General features: G+C 40.9%; 1 protein-coding gene across 1 annotated transcript in view; it reads right to left on the bottom strand.

Annotated features, from left to right (window-relative positions):
* The window catches only part of LOC147691766 (solute carrier family 22 member 6-A-like), a 210,675-nt gene that overhangs the window by 16,394 nt on the left and 172,485 nt on the right, over positions 1-21,796 (bottom strand). The window contains exons 7-8 of the mRNA XM_086938061.1: positions 14,495-14,709; positions 183-291 (exon numbers count right to left, since the gene is read on the bottom strand). Coding sequence (XP_086794187.1) covers positions 183-291; positions 14,495-14,709 — 324 coding nt within the window. The remainder of the gene's footprint in view (positions 1-182; positions 292-14,494; positions 14,710-21,796) is intronic.

The raw sequence follows: 21,796 nt of genomic DNA, 5'->3' as shown, positions 1-21,796 counted from the left end.
CACTGTGCACCCTCTGCTTAGGCTCTGACTTCAAGATGGTCCACAATCATTTCTTTTTTCACTTCAGTCTTTCTGACCAGGACTATTGTGACATGCTCTATAGAAATAACAAAATCCATGAAAGTCATGGAGGACTGGTAGCACTGGTAGGGTCTTATTAACGTTACAACAAGATGACAAACCTGATGACGGTGGGATAGAGCTCACTGGTATAAAGGAATACACAGCTGAAGGAGGAGGCCAGGCATCCCTTCCCCAGGACCGCCAACGATGTGCGCAGTGTCTGCATTTCTAAAAAAAGACATGAGATAGATTTCATGAGAGAAAGACACAAGTAAGCATTCAATGATCTTTCTAGAAGCCTCACTCAAGTCATTGGCACTTGTATTTACATTGTTTGTTATATAGGTCAGCAATACCAGACATTGTCTCTCACACACAGTGCTTTAAGTGGGATGAAAGTTTTTGGAGATCTCGATAAGGGGTGTGTCCAGAGGACTGTAACTATAAGAACCTCTTATCACTCGAAACTGAATGTGATTGACAGTGGTGGTGGAACAATTCTTTAAGTGGGGTCTTTTCCAGTAATGTCATTCATCTGAAAACATAAGGGATATTTTTGTTTCTTATAAGACACAAATAAATGCTTCTAGAATAAAAACTTTGATGTCCCTTTTTTGTTGATTTTCAGTCTATACCCCCAAGTTTTATGGGATGCTGCAGGACCTCACACACCCCTGGTTCAGGTGCCACTGGTGAATGGTGTACTTTCTAGGTTCCTCTATGTAGCTCTCAGCACATGTACAGTTGCAGACATGCATCTGGTGAATATATTTTAAAATGTGTTTTGCTGGCATTAGAGGGAATTGTGTGGTAATCGTAAAATTACTGGTTGCGGTAACTCAATTCCCTAGTGTTGGTATTACTACAAAAATCTGGCAATATCTAAATTAGCCTCTTTGGGTAAAATATTGGGAGTGTGCAGAGGCTATGCAGTTTGCATTACATTTTATACAAGAAAATGTATTAATTAATATTGACCCTATCTGAATTGCCTGACCCCTGGGAAAGCTGATTAGAGTGTTCTGTCTCACTGTAGTAGTAGTAGTAAAAGTGTGTTTATTAGACCATTGGTCTCCAAACAGAATACATATTACAATAAATAGTTTAAAAACATGTATAAAAAATTCCGCAAATACTTTAAAAGAAACAAATTTTCATACAGCACTACACCCCATATTGTAATCAGCAATACAGTGAAGCTTTAACTTAGGGATAGCGTTCCGCCCTAGACACAATTTTCTAGAGCGTGACCTACTATTACTTCATGCCAATTTCTATCCAACTATATTTGGATCCAACAGAGTCCTTTTTACCGCCTTCATATATGTTGCCATGGCGATTGCTATATCAAGATTTGGCATGTCGGTAAGTAGGTTAATTGCTAAGAGGCGCTCAGTTATACCGTATTTTAAAAACAAGGGTCGCAAAAACAGTTTCCGCTGTGACACCCATTTTTGACAGTCTAGTAAGATATGTAGATTATCACACTCTGTCTCACTGGCATTGATCCCTTCACTCCCACATTTGTGATGAGGCCATTCACACCACAACAGGGATCTTGAAATGGTAATGGGTTCTGATTTGCTCTAGATGAATATGCAATTTTCATTACTTTGGTGCAGTCTGCATAAAGGAGTGTGGCAGCCGTCCAGCGTTGGCTTCCCGCAATGGTGGAGGAGTGTCACCCGACTGCCTGGTTCAGAGCCAGGAAATGAAAAATAAAACATTGTTCTACCATTGTTTAATTTTTTCATTGCTGGCTTTGAGCCAGCGCTGTAGGTAGAGGTGAGACCAATGCATTGGAGGTGGAAGAGGAGTGTTATGAGCACTCCACAAGTGTGCATCTATGTTTTGGCCAGCGTCTAAGGCCGATCAAAACACACATGCGCATTTAGGTTTCTCCCTACCCGGCTGCATTGAGCAGCTGGGCTGGAGAAACCCCACAGACTCACTGAACTGAGTGTCTTCTCAGCCCGCTCAGGCCAATCCCTGCGCTGCTCTGCAGCATGGTTATTGGATGGGAGTCTGTCCTAGGGGCTGCTGAGACAAGGAAGAGGAGAGGAGGTGTGACGCAGGAGGGGGCAGGCAGCCAGCGGCTTTATGTAAGTTCTTTTTTTTATTCATATATTATTAATAATCCTCCAGTGCAACGTGACCCCTTATACGTTCCCTCCACCCGCTGAACCACCATTATAATACTGCTGCTACCACTGCAGCCATCTTGTCACAAAGACAATACAAAGCAAACACACTTTGTGTGAATCAAAATGAGGCAGCTATGCATGGTTCTACCTTTACATGACTTCATTGCACCTCTGACCATGTTCCTGCATCATCCCGTCCCCTCCACTTGGTCTGACTATATAATTCCCTTCTAACTGCTCAATGATGCTTACTTCCCACGAGACTGTGCTTAGGAAAGTGCTTTTGTAACATGAGGCTGGATCACAGCTAAAACCGATTTTAGGCCAGACCTAAAACCACCTCAGGAAATAAGAGAAGGAAAGCTGCATGTTTAAAACTCTAAGCTCGTTTTCAATCCCCCGGTTGAGATTCCTTTGTTTAAGACTCGCTTTCAATCAGAAGAGTTGTTCACACTGCACATTATTAGGATGATGTTGCTAGGTTCCATGGTGAACAGTAATTTGTGTATTTTAAATGTACAATATATTGAGTAAGTTCAGTAAAGTGACATTAAATTCACTGTGTTTTTAATCTTTGTATGCCAAACAATATTGTAAGTTGTAGGTTGAAAATATTCAGTTGCGTTATGTAATATTGTCTACGAAATAATATTTTATAATTGTTTTGGCATTTTTTTGCACTATTGCTAAGCACAATAAACTGAATTAAGAGCCTAGCAGCTTCCTGCTTCTTGTCTGCGTTTCATAACTAGGCCCTGGACTAAGACTTCGTCGGCTGTCTTTGTACTGAATTCCTTTTTCTGTGCAGCTCCCTTTGAAAATTCCTCCTCTTTTAGCCCCAAGGTCTTGCAGTATCTCTAAGAGAGTTGTCTTTCTTCTGAGTATTAGGGATGGTTGGATTTGTGTTTTTAGTTCGTCCTTGAAGTTTAGCGAAGTTGGCAACCTAAGCACTTTGGGCAAGGGAAAGTTTCCCCAAAACAAGTTTTTGCAAGAGAAGTTTCTCATAAGAAGTTATTCTTTGCAACAGAATTCTTAATACTCAAAGTGGTGTTTTTGTAGAGTCAGTCTGACACAACACTCTTTTTGGGGTCTATGACAAGGTCAGGTGAGCCTGCTAGGTCCGGTAACAGAGAATACAGGATTAGAGCAAAGTTACAGAAGAGTTGTGTTCACGCGGAGACTCCACCAACCGAAAGCAGGTGGAAACTGCAGGTGATATATTTGGGAAATATCAGAAACTGTTGTCTAAAATAGAGCAAATTTCTGATTCATATAGTAATTCCCCTTATCAAATGTGATCTTCTAGGTTCAAGTTGTAATGTCCGACAACTTCTCTTCCCTCATAAATACCAATGCCCCAGTAAGCAGAACTCAAAGGACTGAGGGGCATATTATCTAGATGTGCATTATATAACGCACATCGCACATTTCCATATCGCCGGCTATCGCCGGATTTTTTCGCAGTGTTAGCGCGTAATTATCAATGCGCAACACGTAGGCGAAATTAAATCCGGCGATAGTCGGTGATATGGAACATTAGCACATGAAAACAAACATTGGTTTCACGCGCTAATGTGTGCCTTGATAATATGAGGGGTGGATTCAGCGTTATGATCCACACCCCCATGTTATCAATGCCTTAACACCTGGTCAGAGCAGGCGTTGGGAGACCTGCGATAAACGAGTTTATCGCAGGTCTTCTTCTTCCAACACCTGCCTTGGTAATAGGATGTTCCCACCTCCAACCGCATTTTACATGTTGTTGGACATGGGAACGCCCACTTTGCATGTCATTAGCGATGTTTCTCGCTGACATGCAAAGTGGGCTTGAGGCAGGCGTTAGCATGCCCTTGTTAATAATGCACCTGAAGTATCGCCGCTTTTTCGGCACAACTCACCGAAAAAGTGGCGATACTTCAGCTTGCTAATATGCCCCTGAGTAACTAGGCAGCACTCCAGACAACTTGAAATTAGCTCAAGAGTGGAAGCTGGTTTGCTCCGCTTTAAAGTTTTCTAAGAGTGAAGATTTAGTTTTTATAAAATCTTCCCAAAGTTAGAGAGGAAAAACCTATGCACCTTTGCAGTGTCTTATTCTTTATCTCCAGGTCCCATTGTCTGGATTCACAAGACTAGTTATGCGTAATAACGGGACCATTCTCTGAATACCTGGTTTCTCATAATTTGCTTCCTTCCAGTTCTCCTTGTCCATCGGGAAACCCAATCACTCAAATATTTGTCACTTCCGACTGGTTCTCTAGGAACTCATTCACTTAGGGTACATCGTGCAACTTTAGTTCTACCCAGCAAATTAGACTATGGCAGCCCACTAATTTCATAGAAAAAATTATTTCATGGAATGCCATTACTGAAAAAATATTTAATCTAAACGGTCTAATGGAAATTTCCAAGATGAATAGTATTTCCCATTTCATAGAAACCAATACATCGAATGTCTTTGTTTCAAAATTGGCTTCTGCATACTTATTTTTTAAGGTGTAAATAAAACTGTTGCAGGTCTTATTTTTGTCAAATGTATTTATTTCAATCCCTTAAATCAGTGGACAATATTTCGGGTTTATATCTTTTACATCTTGAAATAATTACTTTGGATGCTTTTAATTTGTTGAACTTTCACCACGCCTAAACACCTTCCGTCTCTGAACCATACACATGCCTCCCAACACATAAACTACACCCATCCCTGGTCCCTATATTACACTGATCCCTGAACCCTAAATGCCCTTTCTATCACTAACTTTCACCCATCCCTGATACCTAAAAACCCCTCACCACACCTGAACTCCACCCATCTCTGACTCCGAAATTTCTCCCATTCCTGGACCTTACAACCCTTTCTACTCCTAATCTCTACCCACCTCTACAAATCCCTTAACCTAAAGCACCCTCACTACCACTAAACTCGACCCTAAAAAACCTCAACACACTCCTGCACCAACCACACCTGAAGCCTAAAAATCCTCCCCATCCCTAAACTCTACTCATCTGTGAACCCCAAAAAAACAAAAGCCTCTCATGGACACTAAACATCACCCACCCCTGAACCCAGAAACCCTCACTACCACTAATCTTCACCCAAAGGTTTGACTTGGATTTTTTATAGAATGATCTTTCTTTCACAATGTCTTTAAAATTGGCTTTCCATGATTTAGAACCTCCAATGTGGTTTCTCAGTTTTCATTTTTCCATTAATTAACACACATCAGCCAGAACTACATACTTGATTGAATCCAGACGGTAAATTTCCCTTAAAAAAGCTGCCTGGCAGCAAAGTAACCTTCTTTAGCCCCCACATGACCATAGGCCAAGGCAAATTTCTCAGTTTCCCTCCCCAACTGCCCTCATCGCCTGTCTACCACTCCACCACTCACAGGAGTACTTGAAGATATTTGGTTTACATTAAGAGACATTGGCAAGATATCACCTTGCATCAGTACCTTCAATTCTTAATGCACATCGGTATCACAGCTAATAGCATTCAATCCCTTCATATGATGGCTGCCAGAGTCAGAGATCCATACTCAAGCTGTCAGGCCGCTCAGCCTCTGGGCCCCTTCCTGTATCTTAGTTTCAGCTGTGGGAGAAGGATAGTGGCTACAGACTCTGGTTCACCTTGGCCAGCCCAAGTGTTTTTCCCTCCTTGCCTGAGGTCAATTTCTCTGGTATAGGACATGCCTTCTCCCAAAGCGCCATAGTGTTCTTGAGGTAGCTTGGAGGTGATGCCTCCTATTATCACGGGTCTCTGGAGTCCAAGGAATTGAGCCAGTGGTAGGCACTAAAATGTGGCATCATTGAATAATGATGTAAAGCATGGCAGCATTCAGGCCATTTCATATTGTGACAGAACAAAGCAAGGACCCCATGGAGAAGAGACCTTCACTGCTCTGAAAAATTACCACAATGTCACATGGAAACATCTAATAAATGTCCTCAACAGCCATATCAAATCTGTACATAAGAGAAGAATAATTCTTTGCTTCAAACCATATTTCAAGAACCCAGCAGACAAGGGCAAGCAACAATGTCCCTTGCTATTTTTTAATCTACTCAGGCACAGCACCTAGACACAACACGAGTGCAGCTGATTTTTGTGAGCACATGAGCCTTGTCATATAGTTATGCATAGTAATGTAACATATATATAGAGAAAGACTTTCTGAGAGGAGATCACGGATGTACCTGAGATGTAGAATCCCAGAGATCTTTATTGTATAATCATTCCGCTTATATAAAGGGGGGTGGGGGGAGTTAGGCTAATCTGTCTCATTATATGACACAGCTTTTCATATTATATGTTTTACTGACTATGCTGACTGTATTTTCGTTAGGCATTTGTTTTCTAATTGTGGCACGAATACTGCATTCCAGAGCATGATAGTTTAAATAAACATTTCAAACTTCCTTTGTGTCTCTGTTGTATCTTATTCTGGACAGGTGCGAGTGTGAGAGTGAAAGAGGATTGGGAGTGTTGTGTTCTGGTGTGGCAATTCACTTTTCGCTTTGGATATGGTTAGGAGGACAAGCAAGCCACTATAGCTAGTCAGTGTCGGACAAATGAGTACTGAGGTGGATTGGTAACTTAGTCCCGACAAACTGACACTCTATGGTACCAAGCATAGGACTGTTCCGTAGCAGAATCCCTGCAACAACCAGATCATCATGCCTTTCATCAGAAGAATGTATTAGCCACCGTGGCATTCTCCTGTACCCCTTGTCAATTGACCAATGATATTTTGTTCACAAGAAGAGGATGTTATTTGGTGTGTTCCTCTCAAGATGCTGCTAGTTGCTTTGTGTTGCACTAAGAGGTGTTGCCTCTGTGATAGTACGTGGGAATATTTTTCGATTGCTGGCTTGTTGATCAGTATGGCCCAGTCTTTAAATTGTTTGACTTCTTTAAGGATGTTTTGAATGTCAATATTGTTGGCGCACTCCGTTAATGTGGATTGTCTTTGGCTGATCCAGGAGAAGTTCTCGATGTTTATAGATGTCAGATGCACTGAAGTGATATAAGAGAACAATGGCATGTTATGTAGAAGGCGCATGATGTTGGAACTGTTTAGGATATCCTAAGACGTTCTTGTCTTAAATTTAACAGTAAATATCAGAGCGGTTGATGTAGATGTCGGTGAGTGTTCCTCATTCTCTCCATTTTCTTGTGAGCTTTGTGGTGACAGTTTGTTCTTACATTGTTGTTCGTCTGCGAAAGGTATCGTCTTGTACCCTACTCATTCTGTGCTGTCTCAGCCAGTCTGGAAGAGACGACCCGCTGCGCGTCTCTTAGGACTGCTAGTGCTGCCTCCTTATATGCTGCAGTTAGCTGGGCATTTGTAGTGTAATTATGCCAGTTTCTACATGGGGTGCAATATGTAGGGTGTTGGATCCCTGATGCGGCTCTGCTGCCCTTGTTGCTTTACTCCACAATGAGGCAGGATGATGTGCCTAAATGTGGTGCTGTCTCCTGGGATGTCTCCTGTGGCACAGTTCGACGTTCAGATTGATGGAAGCATGTTTGCTCAGTGGCACTGCATTTAATAGTGCAGTTCACGGACTGTGAGTAAGTTTTTGTTTGATCATTGAGGGCCATTTGCTACGTTGTTTGAGTAAAATTTTCCATTTCCCTTGGTGGGTCCCGGAGCAAATGTGAGCCAGTGCCTGTGGGTTTCCCCTCTGCCAATTCAACAGCTTGTTTGAATTATATAGGCTGTTTGGATAAGCTGTGTGCCACTGTTTTTACCTGAAAGCTGGATAGATCTCCAGTCCCTTCTGTCAGTTTTCTTCTTCTCCAATGTCTCTCCCATTCTCTAGGTTGATGCTGGTGGTTGCAATAGTGTTTCTTTTTGCCAATTGTGACCAAGTCTATTCTTTCTTGTACTGTTTTTGAATGATCTCCCTAACTTTTTCTTTTGTCATCGCTCTACTGTGTCTGAGCACTCATGGCCTACTTTACTCCCACTTACCTGACTGAAGCTCAGTGGTGCATCTTCTATACGCTCTGCGGAGCTGCCGTTTTTGAGGGCCTGTGCGTCTAGTGATTGTACTTGAATTCCCTCAACGGGTGAGTGTTTGAAATCTTTTGTTTTCTTATTATGTCTTATCACTGGGGTCACTTAGTCTTCCAAAACTGGTAGATTCTTGTGCTCTGAGGTCCGTATGTGCTTTGCAGCCTGTTTTTCTACCATTATTGGTGGGTACTTTATCCTTTGTTGCCTCTGGCAAAGTGTGTTTTAAAAAGTGGAGAGAACCTCACAATAGCTAGAAAATTAATTATACTCTAAACAATGGATTTTCACACATCTCCAATTATATGCGTTGCTTTTGCTGTTTCAGAATCTACTGTACCCTGTTGATGTCACCTCAACCCTTGCCCTCCCACCTATTAATTAAATCAAACACTCCCAAATCCCTTGTGGAGTGGAGTAGGGGTAAGGGCCTCCTCTCCTGATGGAACACCACTGTCCCTCCTCATTTCCACATGGTGGAAGTAGAACACTAACCTAAAGCTATGATTATATCCTTTCTTGGTTTCTTGTATTTCTTATTAAATGTTAACGAAAACCTTTTAGCTAATACAACAAAGTGCCCGTGACTGACAGGGAGTGAGCACCCCTCTGTCATTTAAAATAACTTTTACGGTCACTAGAAACACCAAGAATGACAACCTAATTTTTCAATTAAACTAAAGACCTAGGACACGAGTAGAAGCCCCAAAGAAATTGTGTTCACAATAACAGTCCTTGCCATTGAAAATAGGATCAGAACCTCGCTGTAATGAAAAGAAGGGGGCAAAAACATATGTACTATGGCAGATGCTCATATACCTCGGGGCTCTCTACGGATCACTGACAGAATATCAAGGAGCAAAATATCGACCTGCCAAAATATCGAGGAAAAAATATAGAATGCCAGAATATCGAATTCCTATCTACAAACAGGTAAGTACAAAAATATCGAATCCAAAATATCTTTATAAATAATATAGTTTGTTAAAATATCGATTTTCTTAAATGTCTTAAAAGTAATGTAGAACTAATTAAATAATAAATATAATTAACTAAAACATACTTAAATAACCTTATTATTTATAAATAATTAATGTAGTAAAAAAATAAACATTAATTTATTAATAAATATATATATATATATATATATATATATATATATATATATATATATATATATATATATATATATATATATATATATATATATATATATACTTAATAATAATAACAAATATGCAATATTGTTAGCGTAGGATAGCGGGAGGGTAAACGTGTAATATTCCCACTCCAGTGAGTGCAACAGTAGGGAAAGTGTTGGATAGCGAGAGGGTAAAAATTACTATTCCCACTCCAGTGAGTGCAACAGTAGTGAAAGTGTTGGATAGCAGAAGAGTAAAAATTACTATTCCCACTCCAGTGAGTGCAACAGTAGGGAAAGCGTTGGATAGCGGGAGGGTAAAAATGACTATTCCCATTTCAGTGAGTGCAACAGTAGGGAAAGCGTTGGAAAGCGGAAGGGTAAAAATTACTATTCCCACTCCAGGGAGTGCAACAGTACGGAAAGCGTTGGATGGAGTGAGGGTAAAAATGACTATTCCCACTCCAGTGAGTGTAACAGTAGGGAAAGCGTTGGATAGCGGGAGGGTAAAAATGACTATTCCCACTCCAGTGAGTGCAACAGTAGAGAAAGCATTGGATAACGGGAAGGTAAAAATTACTATTCCCTCTCCAGTGAGTGCAAAAGTAGGGAAAGCGTTGGTTAGTGGGAGGATAAAATATACTATTCCTACTCCAGTGAGGGCAACAGTAGAAAAAGTGTTGGATAGCGTAGGGGTAAAAATTACTATTTCCACTCCAGTGAGTGAAACAGTAGGGAAAGTGTTGGACAGCGTAGGGGTAAAAATTACTATTCCCACTCCAGTGAGTGCAACAATAGGGAAAGTAATGATTTAATATTTAAATAAAAATAAATTAATTATCAATACCAACATAATAATTAAAACGAAGTACCAATTACACAATATTTAATAACTAATTATTTATAAATACCAATAAATATTATTTATTAAAAAGTAATTACCTATTCATAATTAATTAACAACCAATTCATTTTCAATACCAAAAATTAATAAGTAATAAAAAAAGGCAATTCATAATTAACAGTAAATTAACTATCAATACACAAAAATAATTTCAATAATGACTTAATTGCACTTAAATTACTACCCACCCTATTCCCCTATAAACCCACAACCCGCTTTGAAAAATGCATTTATTCAATTATTATAATTATCAATTAATCAATTAATAAAAATGAATTACCAATTATTAAAAAATAATTACCAATCAATAAACATTAATTACCAATTAATAACTAATAAACAATACATTAATTATCAATACCAATAAATACAAATAAATAATTACTTTATAACGATGAAATTACTTCCCACCCTATTACCCTATAAACCCACAACCCGCTACAGAACTAAAACGCAATATTAAATTAAAAATAATAAATAATTTCTAAAAATGAATATTTAATTTACTCTAATTAAATTACTTCCCAACCTATTTGCCTATAAACCCACAACCCGCTACGGAATTAAATTACGCAAAAATTAAAGAACATAAAATTCATTACTTTAAAAAAATTCAAACATATATTACCAAAATAATACACACTTTTAACACATATACTAACACTTAAAACACTATAAAAAATTGATATTTTTAACAACTATATTATGACTGTCGATATTACTAACTTCGATATTATGAAAATCGATATTTCTTACCTGAATTTCGATATTCTGTACCACTATATTTTTTGCAATTCGATATTCTGTCCATTGTATATAATAAACTTGATATTCTGTCCAGTCGATATTTTTTTCGATATTGTGACGATAAACACTGAGGACCTAGACTCTGACATGGCCACAATTCCATCTGATTGAATCTGAAGCCAAAGAATTCTACGACAGATGAGACCTCCTGTCGTGTAATATTAAAGCCTCAGGACTGGGAGTAATCATTGAGGATTGTCTGATTTGGGTGTTGAAGTGCTAGAGGCACTCTTATGATCTAACACCCTATGATGACCTTTAAATATCATAATTTTAATTGACTTTGGTGTGCTATTTTATCCTAACCTGAATGTACGATGTCTTGCATATGCCTTGTTTCTCTTTAAGGGTTTGTTCTTGTAATCTTGCTGTCTTACAGTGGGAGCTGGCACAGTAGAACAGTCTTGCCAAGAACAGAACGTGTGGGATGTGCATTTGAAAGCATGAGAGAGAGAGAGGTGTGGAATGTACTTTTTGGTTTTCAAAGTGCTTTGTTATGAGCAGTGGTGCACAAATGTGCACTGTGCTGTACATTGAGAGGTTTAGTATCTGATGCTATAGGCAGTGTTGCACAAATGTGCATTGTGTTGTACATTGGCAAGAATTATAAAGTTCTTACTATTGGCTTTGACATGGCCTCATGTCATCCTGAATTCTGACTCTGCCTTGTTTCAGCTTTTCTGAGCGCACAGAGAAGCTTGGAAGTTGTTTGGGTTAATCATGTGCAAGGAATGTTTTGTGAGAGATTGTTTAATGTACCCTGGAAGGCTTTCGTGAGCGCCGTTAAGATAAAGGCTTGAACATGTGAGAATGTAGGGGGAATATGGAACACCTTCCTGTCGTGGAATGCTTGCCTGGAAGCTGGCCAGTTCCAGTAAGTTTCCTTGGCCCAGAGGAGAAGACTCTCAAACTTTCTAGTGTGTGCTTTGAGATTATAAAGCTGAGGGTTGTTCACTTAGAAACCGGGATTTTGGGCTCCTTATAGTGACGGAGGCGTCTACCACGGTACAGAGGAATCCTGGTTGCTGAGGCTCTTATTCCTGGCTGCTAAATCCCCTGTCAGGAGTGGGCTCAAATGTAGTGTTTGCACACGATGAAGTGTTGAGTTTTGATTATTGCTAATGTGATGTGTGGCCAGTGGTGATCATTTGAGGTGTTTTTTTTGTGATGTGTAAATGAGTCAGAGTGCACATCCAAAGTAATCATTTGAAGTATTCAGTGTATATATCTTTCTTATCATACAGGATGTCCAGTATATTTGCTTGAGTTTTATCTCATTTTATTTGCTGCTTGTTTATTCATGTTATAATCCATGCATTTAACTGTTGCAGTTACCAAGTGTGTTATTATAGCAAGCATATCAATATATACCTCTATGTTTATTTGAATTCTACTCATTGACATCCGTGAAAGCCTTTCTGTTAGAGAGCATTGCATCAATAAAACCCCAAGCCTTATTAAAAAAAGAGAGTCTTTGCTTTTAAAAAAAATAAAACCCTTTTTTAGGCGTTGTTGTGTTTTCCGTTTTGCTTCGCCGTGTTTGAGCCTCCATGAGGGAGATTCTGTATAATCTGAAAGGCAGAGCAAGACAGATGTTAGGCTCTCAGCCTCATTTGGACACAGGTCCATCATTTTACATCATGCGCGACCCCAGAGCAGAGCCAGTTTGCAGCATTAAGGAAAGTAACAGTCTCAACTAGATGAAGTGACTTCTAGTACTTGTACTGTTGTGGTGGTGCCCTCCTTGCATAATATGCTTAGAATTAAGTTTAAAATGTGGAAGAGTGTAGAGAACTCTCCTGATGTGATCACAGTTCTTAGTTACATTCTTAGGGTTGATCATATTCTATTAAGTAAAATACCTTGTTATCATGTGGAGGTTTTCTTGTCTCCTGGCTGTGGCTTGGTTACCCAACCTTTCTCAGCAAAAATGTCCAACACGTGGTTGATTTTGTGTTTATAGAGTTCAAATATTGTGATTTATGGCCACTTCAGACGACACTGAACCAGTATTAGTTTGTGACGAAATGGCAAAACAAGACAAAATTCAGATATTCAGTGAACTGGATGACCATCATGCACAAAGGAGTATGCATTGCAAATTGTTACAATCTTCTAGGGTCCATTGGAAGCCATCTGTGTGCCTCCTGATAGACCTCAATTGAGAAAACACAACAGAATTCGGAGTATCTCAATATCTAGGCTCTATATGTAAATGAGCTGCTTGAAACTGGAGACACATTCAAGTGAGGATTAGCTTCAATGTGAGGGTCCTCTGAGTACAACCATTATCATATTAGCAGGAAATTGAGAAATGATGTTAGCAGACTCTGTGGAGCTCTTCTAGGAATTGTCAGCATAAGCCCTCATTTAAGTGCCCCTCCCCACTTCGAATTGCCCTCTCCTGTTGCCAAAAGACTTCAGAGTGGCACTTAAAGTTTACAGGAGCTGCATTAGCTTTCTGAAAAACCTGGGGACATACTTACTAATCTGTCATGCAATGCAAGGCAGAAAGCAAAGTTGCGTTGCTGTGTGGTGTGAAATGGCATATTTACAAAGACATTGAGCTTTTCTGCTCTCTCGTTGTTTTTGCTCACTGTGTGCAACATAGCCCCAATACAGACACATTTGCACCATAGTACAAAGGTGACTGCATTGCAGGCAGGGTTGTTTATGTGCTGGAAGGTGTCCCTTCCTGCACAAAGACAGTCTTTAGAAGCATTATCCTCTTTCAATGTGAGCTGCAGAATGCAGCACATGTATAAAGAGGAATTAATAAGGAGAAATAAAGATACTTCTACTTGTTATACTTCACTTGGGAAGGTGCAGCATTTTGACACATTCCCAGGTTTACAGGTTTTTGTAAATCTGGGAATGAGCCAAAATACATGAGTGGGCGCCCATGCTCTACCCGTGGAATGCCTCTAAAGTTGCAATGTACCATAAGGTTGTGTAAGCATACCGGGTATTACCTTGTGTTACATTTATTTACAAAGCCACAAAAGGCCACACAAATCAGGCCTTGTGTGGCTTTTTAAAGATTACCGAAGCCTTTGCGTTGTGCTTGCATCACCTTTTGTGATGCAAGGACAATGCAAAGGCTTCATAAATATAGGCCCTGGCCTTTATGCTAGACTCTGTCCGGGATGATCTGGGGCTGCCAAGGGTGAATGAAAACACCCACCCACACGCACTTATCTATCAGTCCTAGCTTGGGGCTGTTCTCCGTCATGCAAATTCCTCTTCGAGCACAAGACAAAGTACAATTAAACCACTCTGCAATCCATTCATGACACGCTGCACATAAATATATTTATATATTTGTAACCTTTGTGTAGATTTTTGGGGGGTTCAAACAGTATTTTCATAATTAAATAATGAACTTCCTTCCAACCCTCCCCTATTACCTCCTCACCATATGGCACAAATATGTTCGCGAGGATCATCGTCCCAGCCAGCATGAGTGATGTGGCTTGTGTAATCCGCCGGCCAATGTAGCTCATGGCAATGGTGGAGATTAACTTTGAAGGGATATCCACAGCTCCAAAGATGACTTGAATGAGGTATATGCTGATGCCAAAGTTCTGAAGGTCCATGGCCAGGCCATAGTAGGCAAAACTGGTGGAGAACCTGTATTGGGAAACATGCAAGAGGATGAAATATTGAATGAGCAAAATAAATATTAGGGTTGGGAGTTTTTGTAGTTTGACATCTTTTTATGTTATTAGGACACTCAGGGGTATATTTACAAGGGGATTGCACCACCAGAACGTAACGTTTTTGACGTTCCGGTGGTGCAACGCCCTGCACCATATTTACAAAGTGCTGTGAAGCCACTTTTTGTGGTTTACCACCACTATGAAAATATAGTACACCTTTCACCAGATTCCTGCGTGAAAGGAGCATGCAATGGGTGTTGCTGTGAGTGTTCCACCACAACACTCCAACACACCACCCATTCTATGTGTGCTGCAGAATGCAGCACATATAGAAGTAACAAATCACCATTATTGATTGTTTATGTGCTGGAAGGAACACCTTCCTGCACATAAATAATCATTCCCTGCAACACAGGCACTCTTCCCTATGGCACAAGGGGTGCTTGCATTGGCTCTAGGCAGCTATTTTTAGCGCTAGGTATACACAGGGGTGCACAGTTATGTAAGTACCGAGTATGTCTGCATTTGGGAAATGGCCGAGCGTGGCGCTGCAAAATTGGCCGCAGCGCCCTGCTCTGTCATTTCCCTGTAAATATGCCTCTCAGTTTCCAATCATGACTTTTGTGTTACAGATCATGATCATTGGGTGAGTAGAAGCATGCAGGGATGGATCCCACTGGAACTGGAGTAAAGGAGGAGGAATATTTTAAAAGAGTATTCAGTTTCACACCTGTTTTGTACTCCACATCTACAAACTGGACAAAAGAAAGTGGAGAGATTGCAATATTATGCCTGAGTGCGTATGTGTGAGTGTGTGTGTGTGTGTGTGTGTGTACATGCTCAGTACTTAATTTGTAAGTCTTTGGCCTGAGGTACTGATGGTCTGGGTTGCAAATACAAAGGTTGCATTGATTTAATTGCACCACATGCCTCATTAATCACTTGTGCTGGTTCTTTTTCATTCATGCTCCCTCTCATTGTTACTATTTTTCGTCTTTCTCTTCCTTCTTGTCTCCATTTTTGTCTTTTTCTTGCTTTAGATCAAAGTCTTTTAAAGAAAAATAAGTGTGGGTCCCCAAAAAGGAGTGCTGCTGGGCCCTACCTGCAACAACATTCTCAGATTAGGCACCATCCATGTGTTGTTACCTGTGAGGCATAGGTAACTAAATGGACTCACTACTAATTCTTGCAGTTTTGCAAGAGCTCAGGGTGAGAAAGATTCTTGCAAGAGCTCTGACTATTCATCTGCCCAGGCTCTCCACTCTGCCTCTCATTGGCTGAGATTTCTAGGCGTCTTTGAGTCTTCCTTGACCTTACTGTGTATTATGCTCCTCTTTAGCATAATATGGTCACCCTATCATAATACTGGTCTTTTTATTTTGTGGCCACTTTTAGAATGGTGGTGGTTCAAGCATATTGTGCCCCTTCCCTGCAATTATGATGAACAGAGTGAACTATGCCCCGACCATGACATGACATAATGGCAGTAACTCATAACTAATGGTGGTCTGAGACTATTATGGAAACACCTGGTGTTTAAAAAAAACATTGTTTAAAAGTCCATTGGAGTGTCATTGTTACTGTCATTGTTATAACATGCAGGCCCCATGCATTCCAATTGGTAATCTAGGTATTTTATAAAGAAGTATACTTGTTTCAAGTATTTGGCAGTTCACATTGCATTCTCTAAAGTCTTAAAGTTTTAAGATAACTAGGTGGCGGTTTAAACAGGGATAGTGCCTCTGGATGTACACATATGTCAATGTCCCAAATGTGATATTAAAATATTCTTTCTTATCTCTTCATATAGTTTCTTGCATTTCTGAGTTTGCTATCAAGTATGGGCTGCAGAGTGATCATTTCCCCCAAACCTTTAACATTAGCTGTTTCATCTCCAATTCCACACCAATGACTCGTGGGGGTGCTGTTGTGACAGTGTTTCCACTGCCCTATTACAACTAGGGTGAATGAACCGCCATTGCACCACCGCAGCTGCCAGGGAGCAGTGATCCCTGAGGGGGGTGCAATGGTTTTGGGCTGCAATGTGCTTGGCGGGACCACCGCGATCCCACCATGGACAACCATGGCTTTCATAACATACCTCCTCCATAAAAACTGTGTCAGAGAGGAAACAGAGGGTGCCCTTAAAGGCCTCACTGTTGCCTCTGGGCCATGGGGTGCATGCAGGGACCACATGTTGATCCCCCCTGTGTGCCTGCATCCCAGTACTTGCACGGCACGGACTGCACCAGACCATGCAGTGCAGGTACTGGTACTTAGGCACTGCTGCGGGAATGCCAAAGTAGCGCCTGCCAGTGACTGAAAAAGTCATAATCTGGCAGGCGGTGTGCACATGGGTTCGGCAGTGTGTCAGCGGGGTAGACCCGCTCCTGCACTGCCAAACTCGAAATCAGGCCCTACATATTGTTTGGCCAGTTTAAGAAGTGGTAACCTTGTTATTGAGTATGTCATCCCTATAGCATCAAGGATGAACACCAGAGTATAGGCAATACATGTTTTTTAGCTGCTTAAGGATACAAAAAAAGTGTGCTCAACAAGACTGTAAAGTAACTGTACATTAATTTTGGCAACAGACACAATAAGCATTTGGTGAAGAGCCTGAGAAAATCCTAAAGACAGGCAATTTAGAACTGAAAATAAACAGTCATATAAATGCAACAGCTGCATCAGATTGGTGAGTTGAACAATTCAAAAAGGTTTTAGGTCCTGGCTGCAAGGAAAGACTAAAAGAGAACAGTGTCACTCAAGCAGTCTAGAGAAGCTTATCAGCATGCTCTTTATCGCTGACCTCCTGAAATTATCATCTCATTTGGCACTTATCAAACACCGCTGGAGCCATTGGCTCATCATGAGAGGCTATTGAACTAGCTGCTGGCTTTAGAGCTCATGTGGCCCCTCAGACTATTGGTGGTTTGAGTGCTTGTGCTCCTTTTCCAACTAAAGCTTTAAGCCTAGAGGTCTTCTGGACACTTTACAAAAAATGATCCTCAGAATACTCCATAGCTACAGATTAGTCCAACTCTTGAACATGGAGGTCAAATACAATGCCAAGATCCAGTTGTAGGAGGCAGGCGCATGGGTGACAGAAACCAATTTTCTAATGTAGTACCAGAGTGGGTTCCATGCTAATTGTGTAACAATATACTTGCACTGTTGTAGGTTATTCAGAGGTGTCTCTCAGACCATCCTAACTTATTGTACATGTGTTTCACACACTTCACAACTGCATTGGATGGAGTTGAGTGATCTTTATTATGGCATAAGTTGACAGCATGAGACATTGCATCGAAAATGCTGCAGGCTATCATGTTTTTTAGGTTTTGGGACAAATGTAGAACATCCAGGAAAGAAGGCTAAAACTTGGGGGTAGAGAGGGGTGCCATACTAGCACACATGCAATTCAACGCAAAGGTTAATGATCTAGGGATTGCCTTTGAGGCTCAAAGATCTTACCCATTAAAGGTGTGGTGGTCAAATGATTAAATGTATTCATTATGCAGATGCCCCCGTCTTGTTGTACAGGAATACTGTTGACCTACAACACTTTTGTAGAGTGGACTTGACGTTTACGGAAAAAAACAGCAACATGGTTGTCAACACTGATAAGTCACGTGCTCTTATTTTCGGCCCCAAAACAAGAAAAGAAAGCAAACAATTTATTGATTTAAGAAAATTGAAAGAGGAGCTTCTTATATATTTTAGGAGTTAGGTTTCACAAAAATGGAAGGTATTATTGGCTTAATTCTTTGAAGCCGAGGGCAGCGTAACTTAACTTTGCTCTTCACTTGGTAAAGTAACTGATCGGACCCTCATTGAAACCAACAACAAATATACTTAGGACAGAGTTTTGCCTTCCTTGGTATATTGTAGTGAAGCTTCCCTCAGGGAAACTTTCCAGCCCTTCCAGTCTCACACAGTATACATTATTTAGAATGATGTTTTCTCAGCCAGGTTCTGCTGACCAAGCGCAAGTCCAGTAGGCTTGTTTAGTAGCAAAAAACAACTTTTTAGGTACCCCACTCCAATACAGGAGCGCATATTATGGCATTTTAAAAGCTTTTATATAGACCAATATTTACCTGTCTAGACAACATTGGTGATTTTCTTTCAATTAAGTGGGTTATTCATTCTTACTGTCTAGATCAACTACAGTCTAATTTGAATGAGGTCACATTGACAAATCTAAAAAATAAGGCCCAGATTTACCAAGATTTTGCATAAGAGTTATGTCACCTTTGAGGGAGCTGTTCCATGGATGAAGTTTGCAGCACCTGGCTGTCATCAAACAGTTTGAAGCTATAATCAGGGCCAGACAAAAGGGCAGACCTGTCCTAGAAACCTCCGCACCATGTACAGCAACCGTTTTCCCCAACCACCTACAAAATGGCACTCCTCAGAAAATTTTAATCAGCCGCCCATTGCTAACAAAGTCTTATTGGAATCTCTAAAGGCAGTGCTTTCTCCATCCTCATCACGTCATGTCTGGATCTCCATCCTCCAGCAACTGAAATGAAGTCAATACACATCCACCGCGTAGGGAAGCTCTCCTCTTCCACTGTCTTGCGCCACACTAAACTAGAGGCATCCAAAATGAATTCCACTGTGTTTACTAATCAGAGTCATACACACAGAGAGTCCTATTACAATACATGTGGTACAGCATTAAACATGGCCATAACAACGACATTGTTGTTACATCGCAGACCATTACAACGCAAGTCATTACAACGACTTGCTGTAGGGGCTCTGGATGTATAATTTACTATTCCAACTCCAGTCTGTGCAACAGTAAGGAAGGTGTTGGATTTAAAATCCAACATCTTCTGCCCCCTACAGCAAGTCATTGTAACGACTTGCGTTGTAATGGCAGGCGATGTAACAACGCAGTCGTTGTAATGATTGTGTTGTGATGGCTAGCGATGTGTAAACATCGTTGTAAACAATGTTTACCACCCTGGAAGCATGAGTGGATGTGAGGTTTGGGGGGGTGCACATTTGTTATAGCTATTGTCCTGGGATGAGTGGTCCCATTTGGGCAACAAAGTAAGTTCTTTTAAAAAAACAAACTGCCAAAGAGGGATTTTGTTATGAATATCCCAGACACACTGGAAGCTTTGTCGCAGCATGTCACGTTACTGTTTTTTTTTCCTGTTTGGAACTGATAACCTCTTCCTGGTGGTCCTTAACAGGCAAAAAAATTCAGAATTGTCTCCCAAAATAGGGCGAATAATCAGAGTTACTGAGAACAATGGCCCGATGCCAGTCATCCGCAAGTGATTACCTGATGAACCTGAAGCTGCATGTTATTTCCCATTCTCAGTAGGATAATCAGATTTAGGTGCAGTGATACTGCCCTGAAATGTTGATTGCAGACCCATAATTAGGCTGTTAATGCACAATTTACAAAGTTGTCCCTTACTGGGAATAGTGAAAGTGAAAGCAAGGTATGTTTTGGCCATATTCCATTTAGGAGAAACTTTTTAAAATGTGCACTAACTGTAATATGAACATCTGCATTAATCACAAGAGAGGGCATGTGTGCAAATGAAGAATTATGTTCATAAATAAAAAAAACAAAGCTCCAATTGTAAAAAATAATTAAATTGTGAAAACTAAATTTTGCACAAATGAACAATGTTCATGAAAGAGCCCCAAGTGTCAATGATAGCCTTTGATATCCTGTAATACTGTAAAAGAAGTATTATTCAGGAATTCCTAGTGCTGCCTCGGTAAGCAGCCATTACAACAAGGCCGTTACCTCGCAAGTCATTACATCGCATGTGTTACAAGGCATGCGATGTAACAACACGTAGCCATTACTATGCATACCATTACATGGCATGCGCTTTAACAACGTATGCGATGTAATAGCTATCCACATCGTTGTGAAGAAACTGAGGCTGTTCCAATTCCTCACAACAATGTGCACTGCCCCTCAGACGATGCTGGAACCAGGAGAGAGGAACCACGAGGAGAGAGAGGTAAGGGGGATTGTGTTACATTTTTAGGGTTTAGGGTAGTGTTGAAGTAGTGTTGTAATGTTTGTGTAGTGTAGGGTTGTGTTTTAGGATTTAGGGTAGTGTCAGGGGGTCATGCAGGGTAGTGTTTGAGTGCAGGGACCGGACTGTGGGACGGGGGAGGGTTCTGCTGGGGGTAGTATTTTAAGGTTTGGTGTGGTGTTGTGGTGTTTGTGTAGTGTAGAGTAGTGTTTTAGGTTTTGAAGTAGTGCCGGAGGTCGTGCAGAGTAGAGTTTGAGTGTAGGGACCGGACTGGGGGTAGGGGGATGTCGTACTGGGGGTAGTGTTTTAGTGTAGTGTTGTGGTGCTTGTGCAGTGTAGGGTAGTGTTTTAGGTTTTAGGATAGTGTCGGGGGTCGTGCAGAGTAGTGTTTGAGTGTAGGGACCGGACTGGGGTAGGGGGAGGGTCGTGCTGGGGGTGGTGTTTTAGGATTTAGGGTAGTGTTGTGGTGTTTGTGTAGTGTAGGGTAGTGTTTTAAGTTTAAGGGTAGTGTCGGGGTCGTGCAGAGTAGTGTTTAAGTGTAGGGACCGGACTGAGGGTAGGGGGAGGGTCGTGCGGGGGTAGTGTTTTTAGGGTTTAGGGTAGTGTTGTAGTGTTTGTGTTGTGTAGGGTAGTGCTTTAGGATTTAGGGTAGTGTTGGGGTCGTGCAGGGTAGTGTAGTGTTATTGTAGGGAGAGGACTGGGGGTTGGGGGGGGGTTGTGCAGTGGTACTACATTAGGGTTTAGGATAGGGTAGGGTGGTGTCACTTACCTTGCAAACTTTTACCATGAGTATACCTTTACAACGCATGCCTTTGCGTAGAAATGGCATGCATGCTAAAGGCATGGTTGTGGTAAAATTTTGCATTGTAATGGTAGTTGTTGTAATTCACATTGTCTAGTAATACCCGTGTTGTAATGGCATGCGTGGTGCTGCTATGCGATGTGATGGGTCATATTCGCTGCCTCAAATGACATGATTCTATCTTGAAATTCTCGCTTGCCACTTTTCTCCTACTTTTTGGGGTACCTTGTCACGCT

The sequence above is a fragment of the Lissotriton vulgaris genome, chromosome 9 (assembly GCF_964263255.1).
Source record: "Lissotriton vulgaris chromosome 9, aLisVul1.2, whole genome shotgun sequence".
NCBI lineage: Eukaryota > Metazoa > Chordata > Amphibia > Caudata > Salamandridae > Lissotriton > Lissotriton vulgaris.
The sequence above is the reverse complement of the archived record's forward strand: the minus strand, read 5'-3'. Positions and strand labels throughout refer to the sequence as shown.